General features: G+C 39.7%; 1 protein-coding gene across 3 annotated transcripts; it reads left to right on the top strand.

The window, feature by feature from the left end:
* Positions 1-737: 737 nt before the first annotated feature.
* LOC113675828 (uncharacterized) lies at positions 738-14,763 on the top strand. Of its 3 annotated transcripts, none has more exons than XM_089214456.1 (6): positions 738-857; positions 8,820-11,819; positions 11,920-12,047; positions 12,448-12,568; positions 12,792-12,874; positions 13,487-14,763. In XM_089214456.1, the coding sequence occupies exons 2-6, from the start codon at positions 8,844-8,846 to the stop codon at positions 13,542-13,544; spliced, it is 3,366 nt and encodes a 1,121-aa protein (XP_089070582.1). In that variant the 5' UTR covers positions 738-857; positions 8,820-8,843; the 3' UTR covers positions 13,545-14,763. The 3 variants fall into 3 exon arrangements, with proteins under 3 accessions (XP_089070582.1, XP_089070581.1, XP_089070580.1); XM_089214455.1 differs by lacking the exon at positions 738-857 and adding an exon at positions 3,635-4,019; XM_089214454.1 differs by lacking the exon at positions 738-857 and adding an exon at positions 5,012-5,574.
* Positions 14,764-15,832: the final 1,069 nt, after the last annotated feature.

Below are 15,832 nucleotides of genomic sequence, written 5' to 3'. Positions count from 1 at the left end.
AGTTTCTGTTTCGATTATATGACATTATTTTTGGCCTGCTCAAACAAGAACTTATCCTGAACTGAACATCAGCTCAATCCAGTTTAACCAGGTAAGGCTAGAATTTTCCTAACTGTTTTCCAGATTAATACGTACATGAGAGGTCTGTTTACCAAAGCCTACTCCACAGGTCTGCAATCGTGAAGTCAAATCAGCGGATTGTGACGATATCAGTTTTAATTGAAAGGGAAACTAAACGAACTTAACGCTTTGAACTGTTGCGGTTACTGTTGAAAGTATAAATTCTTGTGTAGTTGTGTAGTGCAGTAGTCAGTACTCATAGTGTGTATGTAACATAATGTTCAATCGAGGTGCACGCATGTGTGAACATGGAAGGAAAATAAGCTATCCGTTCTGCAAATGCTTGCGTGCTATTTCGGAGAAAGCAAAGACTAACTGAAGATCCCAACGGACAGAAGATTTGCTTTTCACCGCCCTCCAAACAGCTTCCGGACGCTATAGAAGAGACAAAGAGAGCATATATTCGTTATCAGTCAGGGTATACTGCATACAGAACACACCTTAGAATGCATATTAATAATGGTAATTGGATAGAGTGGAGCCCAATTCGGTCTGTAATCGTACAAGTGATTAACAAAATCGGACTAACGCGAAGCGGGAGTCCGATTTGTCAATCACGAGAATGAATGTCGAATCGTTTGTCAATCACGAGAATGAATATCGGATCATTTTATCTTGTCGTTCCCAAGCTTTTCTAATGTACGTAAAAACTTCGACATGGATAACTCGGTAAAAGGGGTTCCCTCAACGTAGTAAGCGGTCAGATAACAAGCGATGCATTGTGGAAGAACAGTAAGGTGAGATATTTTTATTGAGAATTTGATTTCATTTTTATTCCTCAGAGCGGTCGTAAACTTATAATTATAGGTTACAATATTACAAACTTACAATTTCGCCATTACTATTATTTCGCGAGGTGATCATCTCACAGCTGAAACTTGGGCCGACTGTGATATAATATGATAATTGATCTCCTACGTTAGCTGTGCTTTGAAGCGGTCGATATCAACTTGATTTAAGTCATCACGAGAAATGTTTTATGTATACTGCGATTCCTAAAATTAAGTAAAATTTCGAGGAACGTCGGTGGCGGGGGTTAAATCAACCTTCCAAAATCCCTTTATGTCGTCACCCGCAAAAACACAGGAAAACAACGGCAAGGAAACAATTTTTCATCCCACTTTAAAGAAAATGGGTGTCACGGATCGAAGGTTACGAATTGTACCTGTGTAAATTTTCTGGTGATCACTCGCTAGTCAGATAAGCACAAGTCAAACGCATAGAAAGTGCGAGGCTCCTCCATCTCCTCGCGCGAGTCTCGCGGGCTTAGCAAAACGATGCTGTTGGAACCAACAAGACTTTTAGCCTGTTTCAAATTTATCATTTCTTTGGAATGGAAGACGGTTCTGAAGTGAACTAATCTTCAACAAGTCTCCTCAAAATTTCCAGACCATCGAGAAGATTGCTTTTGAAATGCTATGATAAACGGATTACCAGGATGCCAGTTCTTCCGAAGCTTTAGGTTTTATAGTCTTATAAGATGTCTCTTTAGGTCGCTTCCGTTTGCACAGAACGCTCAGCTGAAGAAATTGTGTTAGCACCACAGGTGCCAAGTTACGGTTTGGTCCCCGGCAAGGCGCAGTTTAAAAAGGAGGTAGGGTTACCAAGCTGGTTTTCAACGGTCGTGTGTCAAAGTTGATGTGTACGCGGGCTGTTAGAAACCTCTAAACTGGAAATTTTTGAAGCAAACTGCGGCTTTAGCACGGGGAAGATTGAGTTTGTAGTGGATTGAAATAAAACTACTGTATATGTGACTGGATTCAGCGTTGGATTTGTGGCCGCCCGGTCATTTTGCGCAGAGATTTTTCGCTTTTCGGATTGGGCGTTCGGCAATGGACTGTTCAGCCTTGGGCTTTTCTTATGTACGTTGAAAACCTCGAAATGGACGACTCACTAAAATGGGTTCTTTTCATCAAAGTAAGCGGTTACATAACAAGTGATACGCTGTGGAAGCAAGGTCAAGTATTTTTATTGCGAATTTGACGTTCTTTTTAATTCCTTAGAGCGGTCGTAAATATTCCCAAACAAACTCTTATAATTCCGCCATGACTGTTATTGCGCAAGCTGATCATCTCACAGCTGGAGCTTGGGTCGCCTGTGAGTAATGTATATTATTTTGCTAGTCGCGAGATTCTGTGTAAACTCGCCGCACGCGCATCATATACTCGCAAACTCCAAGATAATGGCGCTTTACAAGAACATAAGACCGCCTTGAATCTATTCTCCGGTTTTCACCACACATGCTTGTTGAACTAATTTTCAGTCGACCTGCTTAATTTGTTTCAGAAATTTCTGAAATGGCGACCAAAGTCATTGGCATTTTTTAGATGGCGTATGAGGCAGAGTGACTCTGGCCGAGATGATTACGCATTACTTTCGTATTCAGCAACTTGGTGGCATCATCGCAAAAGCTTACGCACACACACATAAGACAAATCCACATCCCCTTCGAAACTTCATCATTTTATCTTGCAGCTATACCAAATTTACTATCTTGACGTGGCCTTCAAAGCTTTCTTACCCGCAACGGTTGTCTGGTTTCCGGTGTGGCAACGCGAAGAGCGTTACGTTATGCGAAAGACGATATTTTGATCTTTATCTTGCCATGAGGTCATACTTAGAGCCTCATAAACAATATTTTCTCTGTATATATGATAAATAGCAGGTTCCCACGGTTGTAGGCCATGATGGATTGCAGGGAGCAAGTGACGATTTCGCAGAAAAAAAGGACAAAACTGCAATGCTGTTTAACGAAAACTTTCCTGGACAAAACATTACTATGACACTAAAGAAGCTCACCAGAATTTGCCCTCTTTATTGTACTTTCTTTGCTTTTATTATTTTACTCCTCTCTACAAACCTATTTCTCCTCGAGCAATATTTTAAAACCTCTCGACAATGGTAGGGTTCAGCGCATCTTAGACGGTGGGCTCGCTGCGGGTCTAAATACAACTTAGACAGTCTAATCTCCTGCCATGCGTGTGTCCAGATCCCATACAGTTTCCTCTCTTAGAACTTCCCGTAAGAGGGAAAGGAAGACTCTAACTTTCGTGTCTAATTCTTAGAAAAACTTTGAAGTAAAACACAAATTGTCATGCCTAATATAGAACATACAAATGGGTCGGTTATACAGAATCAGTATAATTCATTAAAATGTTCAGCTCGAATGACAAATTAAGTTGCTTCTCTGTCTCTGTTCATTTGAAGTTGAAACGACAGTGCTATTATCCTTTGTCGTGGTTCCTTTGAAAACCATCCCCCTTTTTAAGACCACACAGTCAAGATCTATGCTCGTTTTCAAGCCAAAAAGGCCCAGAGACCGGTAGACCATACTAATTTTTGACATTACTCACCTGCAAGAATCATAGCAGGGAAACCTCTGTCTAAACACAGGAATAACAGTAAAGTACCTTGCACGTGGTATGATATATTGCTTTTCCTGTTATGATGATCGTGCAGTTTGCAGTTTTTCCTTCTCGTTTTGTGTTCTTTTTTCGACGAGCGTGGGCCCGCTATAATGAAAAGGGTTGATGAACAACTTGGGGGCCGCGAAAAAAAAATTACCAAAGGGACGGAAATCTGAATCAAAGAGAGGAAATAGAAATAAGCTCGATGTCTGGAGGAGAAAAATAAACTCAAAAACTCGCTGATGTTTAGAGCATGAACCCACGCTCTTCACGATGACTGCATTTGAGAGAGAGAGAGAGATGCAGAAATCGAGGCTTCCTCGTTACAAGGACATGCGCATTAGTTTGCTTATCCTGTTGTTGATGAAACGCTGCTATACATAGCTAATATACATTTGATGAGATGGACAACCAATCGCCGCGTTTTAATTGATAGTGATGAGGAGGATTCAGGAGGATGTGAATTAAGTGATCGTTGTCCTTTTGTAAGAGGTTAGTGTCTGTTAATTACTGGTTATTCATTTCTCTTCGCTTCTTGCAATTGCAAAGTCTAATTAACATGACACTGTTGATAACCAAAAGAATAATTCCAGCTCGCTAGAATTGAAAAGTTACCCTCGTTGTTATGTTTGGTACGTTGTAATATTTTGTCCATGTGAATTTCAGTTAACAGAGAAACAATTTTAGTGTAGCGTGATATATTTTAAATTCGACGTCTTCTCAGTTTCCTTAAGGAAGTTTGATTTTATAACGACACCGAAACTTCAAATAATTTTACACAAACTCGTTTAATGTCGTTGATACACTAACCAAAGTGTAAAATTAACATCTCGTTGGACCATGTAGCCGATATGTGAACGTTTCCTAGTATTTTCCTTCAGAATGGAAAAATAGTGAGGGTACATATTCCGCTTTACTGGTCTTCACATGCGTTGTCCGCGTAGTATTTTTAACTATGACTTCCCGTTTCCTCTTCGCAGAATTTAGGTACGATAGTAATATATCTGCGTATATTCCTAAGCTTTTAGTTTAAAGGGAGAAGTGTGAGGTCAACAGACTTCGCGTGACCCGCTGAGCTAAATGGTAACAGAGAAGACTGCGGCGGGTGCTATAACGAGTTTCACAGAAATCTGTTCGCTACTGTAGGAAAACATATTCGTAGAGCATGTAGGCAAATTTTGGCTTTTCAATTGTTATTCTACAAACAAATCAAATATTCTACTTAACCAGTTTCTTATAATTTATGAACTCTAGTTGAAAACGAGCGAGGAAAACGATCTTACGAAGTGCATGGCATTCCTCAAGATCCAGCAGTAAAGGCTTTTACGTCACGAGGCTAAAGCCCAAGTAGCTTTTTATATGTGCACCACGAAGAGACTCTTTTTCCCGTCTTGGACCCACGCGTGTTTATTTTATAAGTCTTCCGAAGAGATTATAAACTGCAGTTTATGTTCTCTTTGTCGTCTTCGGTCTTATTCAACAAGCTCATGGCTCAGGGGTGTGACGACAAGGGGATCGCCTTGTTTTTGTTGCAAACTCCATTTCTACCGTCTCTCGAGTCGGATCTTGGATCGTTCGGGGTAAACGCGTGCGCTCAAATCTTTAACGCGTGGTGGTAATTGAACTTATCGCGGTACTATAAGGATGATGTGTTATTCGTCACCAAGCTCTTATCAAAGCTCGGAAGTTATCTGCTCTCAATATTTATATCTCTGTGTCAGATTTCAAGATCGTTACTTTGGTTTTAATCTTTGTCTCATAAGTACGCGCAAAATCCCTCGGTCAGTAATCTCCCTTAAGCGATTGCGGTATAGTGTAATATGACGTCACGTCTCACTGAACATAAGTTGGGGGTTTTCCCGACTATCGCTTCCAGACGACATTTGACGGTTTCAAATTTGCATATTTGCATTGAAAGCCGTTAATGCCGCCCATCTAAATTCGTTCACTTCGGCAAAGTTGCGATGTGAACGTTGTACGTCCTCTTACCCCAACGATTAGAGGGCAAAAGATTTAGACACACGAAACATTTTTCAAGCTAACGTAGGTGAGTTTGTCCGGGGTTTGTCAATTTTTATATTTGTTTACATTTCGCTTTAATTCATCGAAGTCGAACAGGCCTCGACGTGTTCTGAAAATCGTAATTCTGATCGCATCTCGTAGAATTGTTCAGTCACATGATTGTTGTAAGGGAAAGGCCCGCTCGAAGCTTGACTTACTGACGTGTGGTGCGTATATTTCCTTCAGGTCCCTGTACTTCATGTTTTCTCGTGATCGTTTTTTTTTAACTGAATACGACCTTTGTCTGTCTCAATTCACGCGCCATCTTAGTTGTGTGCCTAAAAAAATGGCGCGTGACAAAGGGATTATTTAGTTCAAAAAACACACATGAGGGTTTCTCACATACAACTTGCTTGCAACCATTGCAACTTTCAAAGCTTGATGTTTCTTTCTACGTTTTTGGTGGGAGGAATTTTCAAGACAAGTATTCGAAAATGGTGTTCTTGAATAACATTTTGACTGTCTGATTTTCAGTCTAGGAGACGAAAAGAATTTTTTACCCTTCCTTTCTGAATGAGTCTTTGTTTCGTGGGTTACAAATGTTCGCAAATTTGATTGCAACAACGCAGACATGCAATTGAGACAGAGCGTGTTATTTATTTAACGTTGCGGCTAAATAGCAGGGCACGTTCTGGAGCGATTAATAAATGCTCTGCAGTCAAAAATTTACATATAAGTTCCGCTTAGGGTATAAGATGTTTGTTCGGTAATGTCACGCAATGTCAAAACGTTTGGAAAACATTTCAGATCAGATTTCCGGGCACGGTCTGGAACTGAGAACAGATGTTTTGGATGTTACTGTTTTCTTTTGAAATTTTATGTTAATTGTGCGAAAGAGAAATTTTTCAGCGGCGATTATCAATATCCACGCTTTCTTTCAAAAACTGTTCAGAGTCAAATTTTAAGAAACGGAATAAATTGATGATAACGAGAGAAGTGATACATGACACGTAAAGAATGTTTTAAACCAAATGTTACTCATTTCATAAACAAGTGATTGAGCGTTACTTTAAATTTCTTGAGATTAATGAAAGGGTCATTTTAATGTTTACTTTAAAATCAATAAATTGGAAGTTTCTAAGAAGTTAGCCGTTAAGCGCTTGAATTTTTCAGGGTCCAAGTCACCACTCAATTCCGAACGGCAAAGGAACCCAGAGTTGAACATCCATTTAAAAAAGGTTTTCATTTTATTTTTCGAAAGTAATGAAGGTTTGCTCAGTAGAAAAATCTCGATCAGACAGAGCACTTGCCACGCTTTTCAATTTAGCGGCTGCAGCGAAACTGTCAAAGCATATCAAAGAATAATTTCATGACCATAAGGCGCGTCCAGCAGGTAATGAATCTGTTAGGTTTCAAGTGAAAATTTGCATGAATATTGGTGGCAAGTGTGCAGCCAACTCCCCAGCTAAGACAAAGGAATATCCGAGGATATCACCCAAGTTATGCTGGCCAATTTTCAAATCTTACGTTCACTACGATAATGCAAATGTTACATAAAATGAGAAATAATTGTTTGTTCATAGAGTAGAACCAGAGAACACCCAAAAGAATACACCCCACGCCGAAAACAGCGAGCTGTTCGTAAACCCCACGCGCTGCAAAATATTTGAAGGATAAGAAACATAATAGCCTCTATTCTGCGCGAAAATACGTTCGTATGTTTGTCCTTGAACAGTATCTGTTGCTCAAAGGTCACTTCTTTCCTTGTCATCAATTCATTTCGTTCTTTGAATTTTGAACATTTTTGATAGAGTACTTTGATGTCGATGAAAAATAGATGTAAATCTAAAACCAAAAAAAAAAAATTATTTCCCTTTTAACTTTCTATTTGCCGTTTTATTTTCCCATTCTTGATTCCCTATTCGTGCTGTTAGTGACATTCTGATTGTTTCGCAAAATAAACAAAAATTTGCCTTTTGCACCCACGCCCTAATTTCACTAGTTGTGCGGTGTTTTTACGACGCCGAAGGGAGAGTGACAAAACAGACGATGAAAAATACTCGGCGATGCCACATACCAAAACGACTGATAAGTTATTTATTATCGAACCACAGGTAGCCCAAGCGCCTGCTGTGAGATGATCATTTCGCAAAATAAGAGTCATGGCGAAATTATAAGAGTTTGTATTGGAATATTTACAACCGCTCTAAGGAATGAAAAATCCAATCAAATTTTCAATGAAAATACCTCACTTTACTTTCACGGTGCATTGCTTGTTATCTGATCACTTGCTATTTTGAAAAGAACCCATTTAGAACTCTAAGAACCCATTTAGAACTCTAAGTTTACTAGATAAGTGCTTCTCTCCATTAATAAAATTAATTCTGTAACGTTCAATGTATGATTCACACATATATTTATGGATCATTTTCCCAACAGATTGTGTCAGCGTTACAGAATTTGTATGATAACTGACCTCTTAATTTGGCAGCTATACATCTCTTGTTTTAGATATCAGTGCCACAAGCTTTAGCGTCGGTGATCCCATTCTCAAATTGAAATTGGGTGATTAAACACGGGTTTATGACTAAAAATCGCCAAAATTAACACCAGAGGCCAAAAATATTTTTATCCTCAAACGTATTATTAGGATAGGTCTTTTCTGTGATAGTACGTTTGTCGACATACAATGTTGTCGATTGGAGATATTTGTGATTAAAAACCCAATTTGTTTGTTTTTGGAATAGTTGCGTGACACAGTTAACGATTAATTGCTATTAATTGGCAGAAGTTATATCAAATTACCCCAACTTTAGGAAACTGTTTCTTTAAGGTTCAAACAACCATTGGCCATCGCATTCTATCAGTGTGAGAGAGATTCGTTGATATTTGGAGCTAAGTTTACCTTTTAATCCAGGAATTTGATGTGGGGACTTTTAACACCCCAGGGATTAGCCAGAAGCCCGAACTACTTTGGATTTTTGAATAACTTAGTGACCAATGTAAACTGTGAAAGTTTGAGAGAAATCGGTGAGATGACATGTGTCACGCCTGCCCGGTCCTCTCGTAGACAGCCTGACTCTTAACATGTTCATAATATCACATGGACATATTAGGAAGTCACTAAAGACGAAATGCCAGCCTGCTGCAGGACCGCGGTGAGAACGCAAGTAACGCGCGCGAGAGAGCTGACTAAAGCATTGGTGTACAGTGTTACTCAGATTTGTTACCAAAAATTTGTTCACAGTTAATGTGGATGAATTTTGGTTTTAAGATTTACCTTGTTTTCAGGAGTAATACATTTGACATGGAAAGATGGACGCAACAGACCCCAAGATCCCGAAAAACGCTGTTTCAGAATCCCATCTTGAGGATAAATTGGAATGTGATGATAATCAGTCGGCCAGACGCAGTACATTTGAACAATTTCAAGAAACGATGGATCAGTTCCAGCAATGCAAAGTGGAAGCGGCCATAGAGTCTTTACAAGCTGGGCATAAGAACTTCCTGAATCTAACCCCAGATAGCCTCGGAAACCCGACTGATTATGAAAAGGAGCTGGTGGATCGAGGTAGAGAGATGTGTTTGAGTTATTGCTCCGCTCCTCCTTTCTTTGGTGCTGTTTTGTTAAACCCCAAGCTGATCGCAGATAAGGATGACCATTTCTATGTCAACTTCACTATTGTTTTTGCTGCTGTTGCACTCAAGCTGCACAAATATAAAATAGCTATAGACTTATTTCAGCGATGTGATTCTCTTTACACATTTGATGCCACGCCATGTCCTAAAGACAACGAGCAAGTTATGGATATTTTAAGAGCAGTAGCCAAGGCAAATGTAGGCTACGTTTATCTGATTATGGGAGTTATGGACAAGGCTAGCGATTATCTAGAATGCGCGCTGGAGATTTTTGAAACATTTAAAAACAAAAACAAAACTGACTCTCCAGAAATAAACATTGTTGCTATACAAACCAACTTAAGCTTAGCTTACCAGCTTCAGAAGAACTACATTGCTGCAGTGAAGTTGCAAGAGCGTCTTATTCTGAAGGCCAAATACCCCATTCTTCCCCCACATTTGGTAGCTGCCATACATTACAATAGAGCAGAGTTGTTCATAGAGCTCAAAGAACCTGTAAAAGCGCTCGTGGAGCTGAGGACGTTGGATTCACTATTTGAGAGGATGAACAACGAAGAAGCAATATTCTCGAAATTTATATCTTCAAAAATTTGTTTGGCGTATCAAAAGATTGGAGATGTAGCTCGTGCAGAGAAAATAGCGGAGCGCTTGACTTTCCCTTCACTTTCGCCTGAATCGCTATCATCACCACTCTCGCCTTCGTTAAAATCGTTTTCGACAGCATCGGGGTCAGGGTCAGAGTCGTCATCATCATCGTCGTCGTCATCAGTTTCATCATCGTCATCATCATCTCCGTCATCAACATCGTCATCTTCATCGTCTGCTTCGTCACTAATGTCTTCATTTTCGTTTTTCTTTACCGATTTTGAAGCTGTCCTCGGATGTAATGGAAAATGCCAATGGGACTTCTTGTTCGCAACGATATTGAATTTAGTTGATTTTCACTTAAACGAAAAAAACTTAGACTTTGCATCTTTCCTCGACGTTTTTATACCAATTTGCAAAGAAACGTTAGGGAAAAACCACCCAACATATGCATCGTTTCTCTATAGGCAAGGTGTTAGATTTTTTCTGATGGAAAGAAACCTGTCATCAAAAAATTGCTTTGAAGAAGCATTAAATATTTTGACAAGTTTTGGCTGCGGTTTAGATCACTCAGATTTGTTGCAATGTAACATCGCTCTTGCAAGGTTATTATTGTGCGAAGACTTTCAAAAGGTTCCTCAGTTGAAGTCGCGCCGTGACCGAAGCTGGCGAGAATTTCCTTGCGACGCAGCAGATGGAGTTGTAAGCCCTGATATTCCATCATTTAGAGAAGACAGTAACAAGTGGGACAGCAACGAAGAATTAGACGGACCAGGTAAAATTTCTGATCGAGAAAACCGTAGAGGCAAGAATTATGATCACCTTGAAAATGCACCCCAAAAGGATGAGAACAAAGAAATCAGCATCTCACAGAAGATACAGAAAACACCAAATGAAGTCAGTGGTGGACGGAATGACACTCTTAAAGCCTCTTTTCATGGAGGATATGTGGTTGCAGACAGCGGTGAAAACCCCGATGTCGTTAATACAAATGGGGCTTGCGGCTTTGACAAAGATTGGAATACCCAAGCTGTTGCCCTTCCAAAAACACTAGGAGATTCCCACGGGATTAATTCGAAAACAAAAACATATTTTGGTTTGAAAGGTGGACGCCGAAGCGATCTTCCGTCAGGGCACAGCTCACAAAGGGATGCAAGTGGGGATGACTTTGGCACAAATCACATCGGAATAGATCCCAGTTTCCTCGCACGTCATTCTTATGAGTGCAATGCATCTGATGAGCGCTGGGATTCTTGTGATCCATTTGAAGATTCAGAAGTGCTTGCAGGTTCCCACTCCGGGTATACCAGATCTAGGTGTATGACTGAAGTGTACCACCTTACTTCTCCAAGTTCAACGAAATTTCCTGAATGTCGTGATTTTACAAAAACTGTTCCAGCGAAGACCTTTGGACTACCTCATTCTTCAAGTTTCCTTGAAGATGGATGTAAAGCAAATCTCCCGTTTACAAATATCTCCCCAGATGGACATGTACTCGCCGAAAGGCCGACGTTCTCATCGCAATTTGAAAGAAAAGATGACGCTCCAGGATTTCTTCCGGACGGGGAAAGTGCAGGAGCTGGTCATGGTCTGTTAAACAGTTATTCAAACACATCTACTGACGAATCATTGGCCGTACTCGAGCAACGTGTGGCTGAAGCTTGGTGTCTTGTCGAGAAAACGTTGAAAGAAAGACAAGAAAGAGAGAAATCGATGAAAGAAACGGAGCAAAAAAGAAAAGATAAGCAGGCAAGGAAACAACAACTTGCACGTGAAAGAAAAGAAAGGGAAGCGAGGGAAGCAAGAGAAGCGGAACTCAGAAATGAAAGAGTAGAGGGGAACTCCACGAGCGGTGGACAAGAAATACCTTTGCAAGACTCGGCAAGTGCTGGGGTTCGACAATGGCTGTGTGAACATTATCAGCGGCTCTGCCGTGTCAAGTTCTCATGCTGCGGAAAGTTCTTTCCTTGTCATCGTTGTCATAACAACTCTGGGTGTCCAAATGATAATTCCAAAGCAAGAGAGGCGTGCTCTGTTGAGTGCTCTGTTTGTAGCCATCAACAAGAGGTAAATAGGAATGACATTGACTTGAAATTTTACATGAGAGTAAAGAGAGTTCTCCCACTTAGGTTATAACCGATTTAACTTCGAATGTTTGATTTTTAAGATCAACCAGGACGCCCACACCTGTGTTAGATGCAAAACAAGGTTCTCAGCATATTTCTGCTCGGTGTGTAAACACTTCACAGGGGAGGATAAAGCTCCTTATCACTGCGAAAAATGTGGTATCTGCCGGTAGGTGAAACAATATTCATGACGAGTTTTGTCTTCGTTTGTTTGGATGATATGCTTGTTGTCCAAAAGAATAAGGGTTAGGGAGTTATTGGCCTGCTTCAGAGCTATTGACTTGAGTTGAAGTAGGTATGAAGAATCCTGGCACAATCTGTAAGGCGAGAGCAAAGTATTCAAGGAGAGAGAAATGCTTTATCGAGGAGTACATAAAACACCCCATTGCTAGTTGTTTCTCAAAAAGGAATAAGAGTCCGACAAAATACAAGTTTCCTCCTCAATAATTATTGCAGCTTATCGAGTAAAAATACGGCGCTTATCAGTGTGAGTTCGAAATTTGTTTCCCAGCGAATCATGTTGTGCTCGAGTAAATACCTGCAAAGTGATGTTTCTATTTCCCGTTCAGTATCTACAAGGACCGCTCCTTCCACTGTGATGTGTGTAACGTCTGTCTGGACAAACGGCTGGAAGGAAGACATTCCTGCCGAGCAAATTCTGGACACGATGAGTGTTGCATCTGTTTGGAGGTAGTTACTTAATTTGCATAATAAGGTTGAATAAGAAATATATTTTAAAAGGTTTTGCTGTTTAGCCAAAGCAATTAACCTTGCACTACATTTGATTTTATTCACCTGTCACGTTAGTGACGTCAGGTGCTTGCATTTCTGGAGTCGAAATCTGACAAAAGAGAAGCAGATCACAATCCAAATGTCTGTATTTTTATTTGGTTGATCGATTCTTTATTTCCAGGACGCTTTTAGCGGTTGTCAGATCCTGCCATGCTCACACAAGGTTCACCGCGAATGTGCTATTTCTATGATACAGAACGGCGTGTAAGTACGCTTAAATATCGCTATATCTGTTTTTGGAAATAAACTTAAATATGTAAGAACACTCCACCACTGCACTGACAATGTGTTGGTATTTAATTCTGGATTGGGTGTGTGTGGACCTGCTCCAGCTATGAGAGTGCACTGAGCAGTTTTCATTTGCATTTATAATAAAAAACCTCCGTGCCCTCGTAAGGAGCTTTGGTCGGCAGTAGGCGAAGTGATTTATTAACAAACAGCGATTGGTTTTCGCAATTAAAATAACTTCAGAAAAGATTGGAAACTACGTGAAGAATCAACAGTACGGACTTCCGGAGATACAGACCTCAGTTCCCGCCTACAGCTGGGAATAAGTCTGGTGAAATCGACAAATCCCGGTTAACGCCCTCATTATCCTTCTTCGTCCCCTAAGCTTTTGGTAGGTCCAAAGATTATTTCGGTTTTGGTTTTTTAAGACGCTCTATGCATGTTGTCACGGAGTTCTCTTATATCTAAAGCGATATTACTTCATCGGTCAACTTTGAAAGACCTTTACGTTAAGTATGCCATAATTATTGCGACATTCCCACACCAGTTTTTCTCGAGTTCACTTGAATATTTCCTTTTAATTTGCAGTCGCAGCTGTCCTATTTGCCGCCATCCTTTGTACAGTCAGACTGGAATGAATGAGTGAATTACAACCTCGACCCCATTGTTCAAAATTCCAAAGCAAAATTGTTCCCTATTAAGATGTTTTAGATAGTGTCCTGATTGACGTATTCATTCTTTTTGTAGCCGTGAATTTAATCTTTTATCCCTAACGATGACTGGTTCTTTATTTCTCCTGGCGGTATCACACTTGAATCAAATGATAAATGCAACGAGAATATAGGCAATAATCACCAATTTAGGAAGCTACTGATTGGCAAACAAACTATCATTGTCAGTACCAGAGTACAATGTAAAAAGAACAATGTAGATTTTTAGGGTTGAAGATTGTAATAGTTATTTTAATCTTACCTGTACAAGGACGCAAACCTAATGGGAGAGGGGAAATGAGGATGGCAGGATCCCCTTAGGTCAAAGTGACTTCTATGCAGTGGCTTTTATATCCAAATTTATCGCTTTCATCGCTTAAAAGATTTGTGTAAAAGTGTGCAAGGTATCGATTAGTCTGGCGAGGAGGTGGCTAAGTGTATCATAGTAGCGAAGCCATTGTATGATAAAAGTATATTTCTTATCATTGTAAGGAAACGACATAGTAAATTGTCCAAAGCCTAAGCAACAATTAGATTTGGCAGCGGGTTGTTTTTTTTTCCGCAATCTAAAATGAAAATATGCCTCAAGGGATTTTACAACCCTTACACTTTAAGCCAAACAAAACATTTCACAGGGTGTTGTTATTAAATTCCTGGTAGTGTTTTATGGTTCTAAGAATGCTGTGTGAAATAAAGTCCCTCTACAACCTTTTTTTCATGTAGAGTTACACCAGAAGAGGTAGGAATTGTAAGAGTTTCAAGTTTCATCTTCTTTGCCTTTCGGGAGACGTGTGATAGAAATGAAGTGAAGAAAAATCGAGCTTGCTCTTGAAATTTCGGGAATCATCTATTAAGTTAGTAACGAGTAATATTGATGCATTTTTAGAGACTAAATTTACTTATTACTAAGCTTATTTTATAATGAACTGGTAACCTTCATAAATAGAAGGTATTTACTTTTCTTAGGTTTTGCATTTTTCATAGTTATGTAGGTCGTTTCTTATTTCATTTTGGTGTAACCTTGGGATTTGAAAATCATAGCTACGCGAACATTATATCGTTTTTTTGACAGACACTAACAAAGCACCAATTGATTGTCAGGAACCGTTTCTTCCCACACCTTTCAGTTGTATTACCAGTAAAACATTTACTCAACTTTGATCTTATCATCCCTTCTTAATCTGAGGGTCTAAAAAAAATGCAAAAAAATGCAAAAAAAATGAATTCGGACGGTTGAAGAACTTCATTGAGGACAAAGCGAAGAGATTTGTTAAACCGGAAAGCAAAACTCAATATTTCATAGAACTGGAACTCCTTGCTACTGCGGAAGGCACTTTTTCTTCGATTTCTGATGATTTTTCCCTTTTGCCATTCGTGTTATCGGCAGCTAAGGATGGTTCAGAATCTAAAACGCAATCTCTGGTTCTCATCAAGACAGAGAACACTTGTGAAGGAAGCCCTGCATTTATCTTCCAAGACAAATTAATTGCGAATTTTCTATTCGGAAAGCTTCTAAAGCAAATTTTGACCCATGAAGACGAGTTTGGTGCGGTTGTGAACGTGGTGGTTGTGAACGTGGTGGTCAAAGACAGCCAGCTCGTGTTGAAAATCCAAGGTCCACCCATAGGGCAAATAGTAATTCAGTGCCATGAAGACACCACCGAAATGAAAACCCACTTAATTCACTATTCTCAAAGCCGTAGAAAAGTTGAGATTGTTCGAGAAGTGCCACCGTGCAGTTGCTCTCTTATTGAGACGATCATCGCTGACAAAATGGAAAAATGTGCCCATAGTATTGGCATGTATTTCGAGACAAAAAATGATAATGCTTGGTATATTTCAATGAGAGTAAGTGTTTGAATGTTGTATTCATCACTGTAGGCATGAAACTTGTTTTTCAACCATGGTGGTGAATCCTTGTTATGCAACGATTCATGTACTAAAATGTAAAATCCAGCTTACCAATATAGCAAAATAAAAAATATGACAAAGTCAGAGTGAGAATGTTTTTCACCGCTTTTTCAGCTAACTTCAGGGATTTATGCATTAAATTGAAGAAATCTAAAATTTGGTTGTCTTTCAAATTTAAGAACAGCTTCTTTTTGCCTTAAACCCGTAGCAGGATCAGAAGTTAATTTTTGGCTATTGTTATAGTTTTTTATTAGCTCTGTTCTTAGGAGTGCAAGCCGCTAGAAATGCAGCTTAAAGCCGAACGTCCAGGCCG

The sequence above is a fragment of the Pocillopora damicornis genome, chromosome 8 (genome assembly GCF_964200805.1).
Source record: "Pocillopora damicornis chromosome 8, jaPocDami1.2, whole genome shotgun sequence".
Classification (NCBI taxonomy): Eukaryota; Metazoa; Cnidaria; class Anthozoa; order Scleractinia; family Pocilloporidae; genus Pocillopora; species Pocillopora damicornis.
The sequence above is the reverse complement of the archived record's forward strand: the minus strand, read 5'-3'. Positions and strand labels throughout refer to the sequence as shown.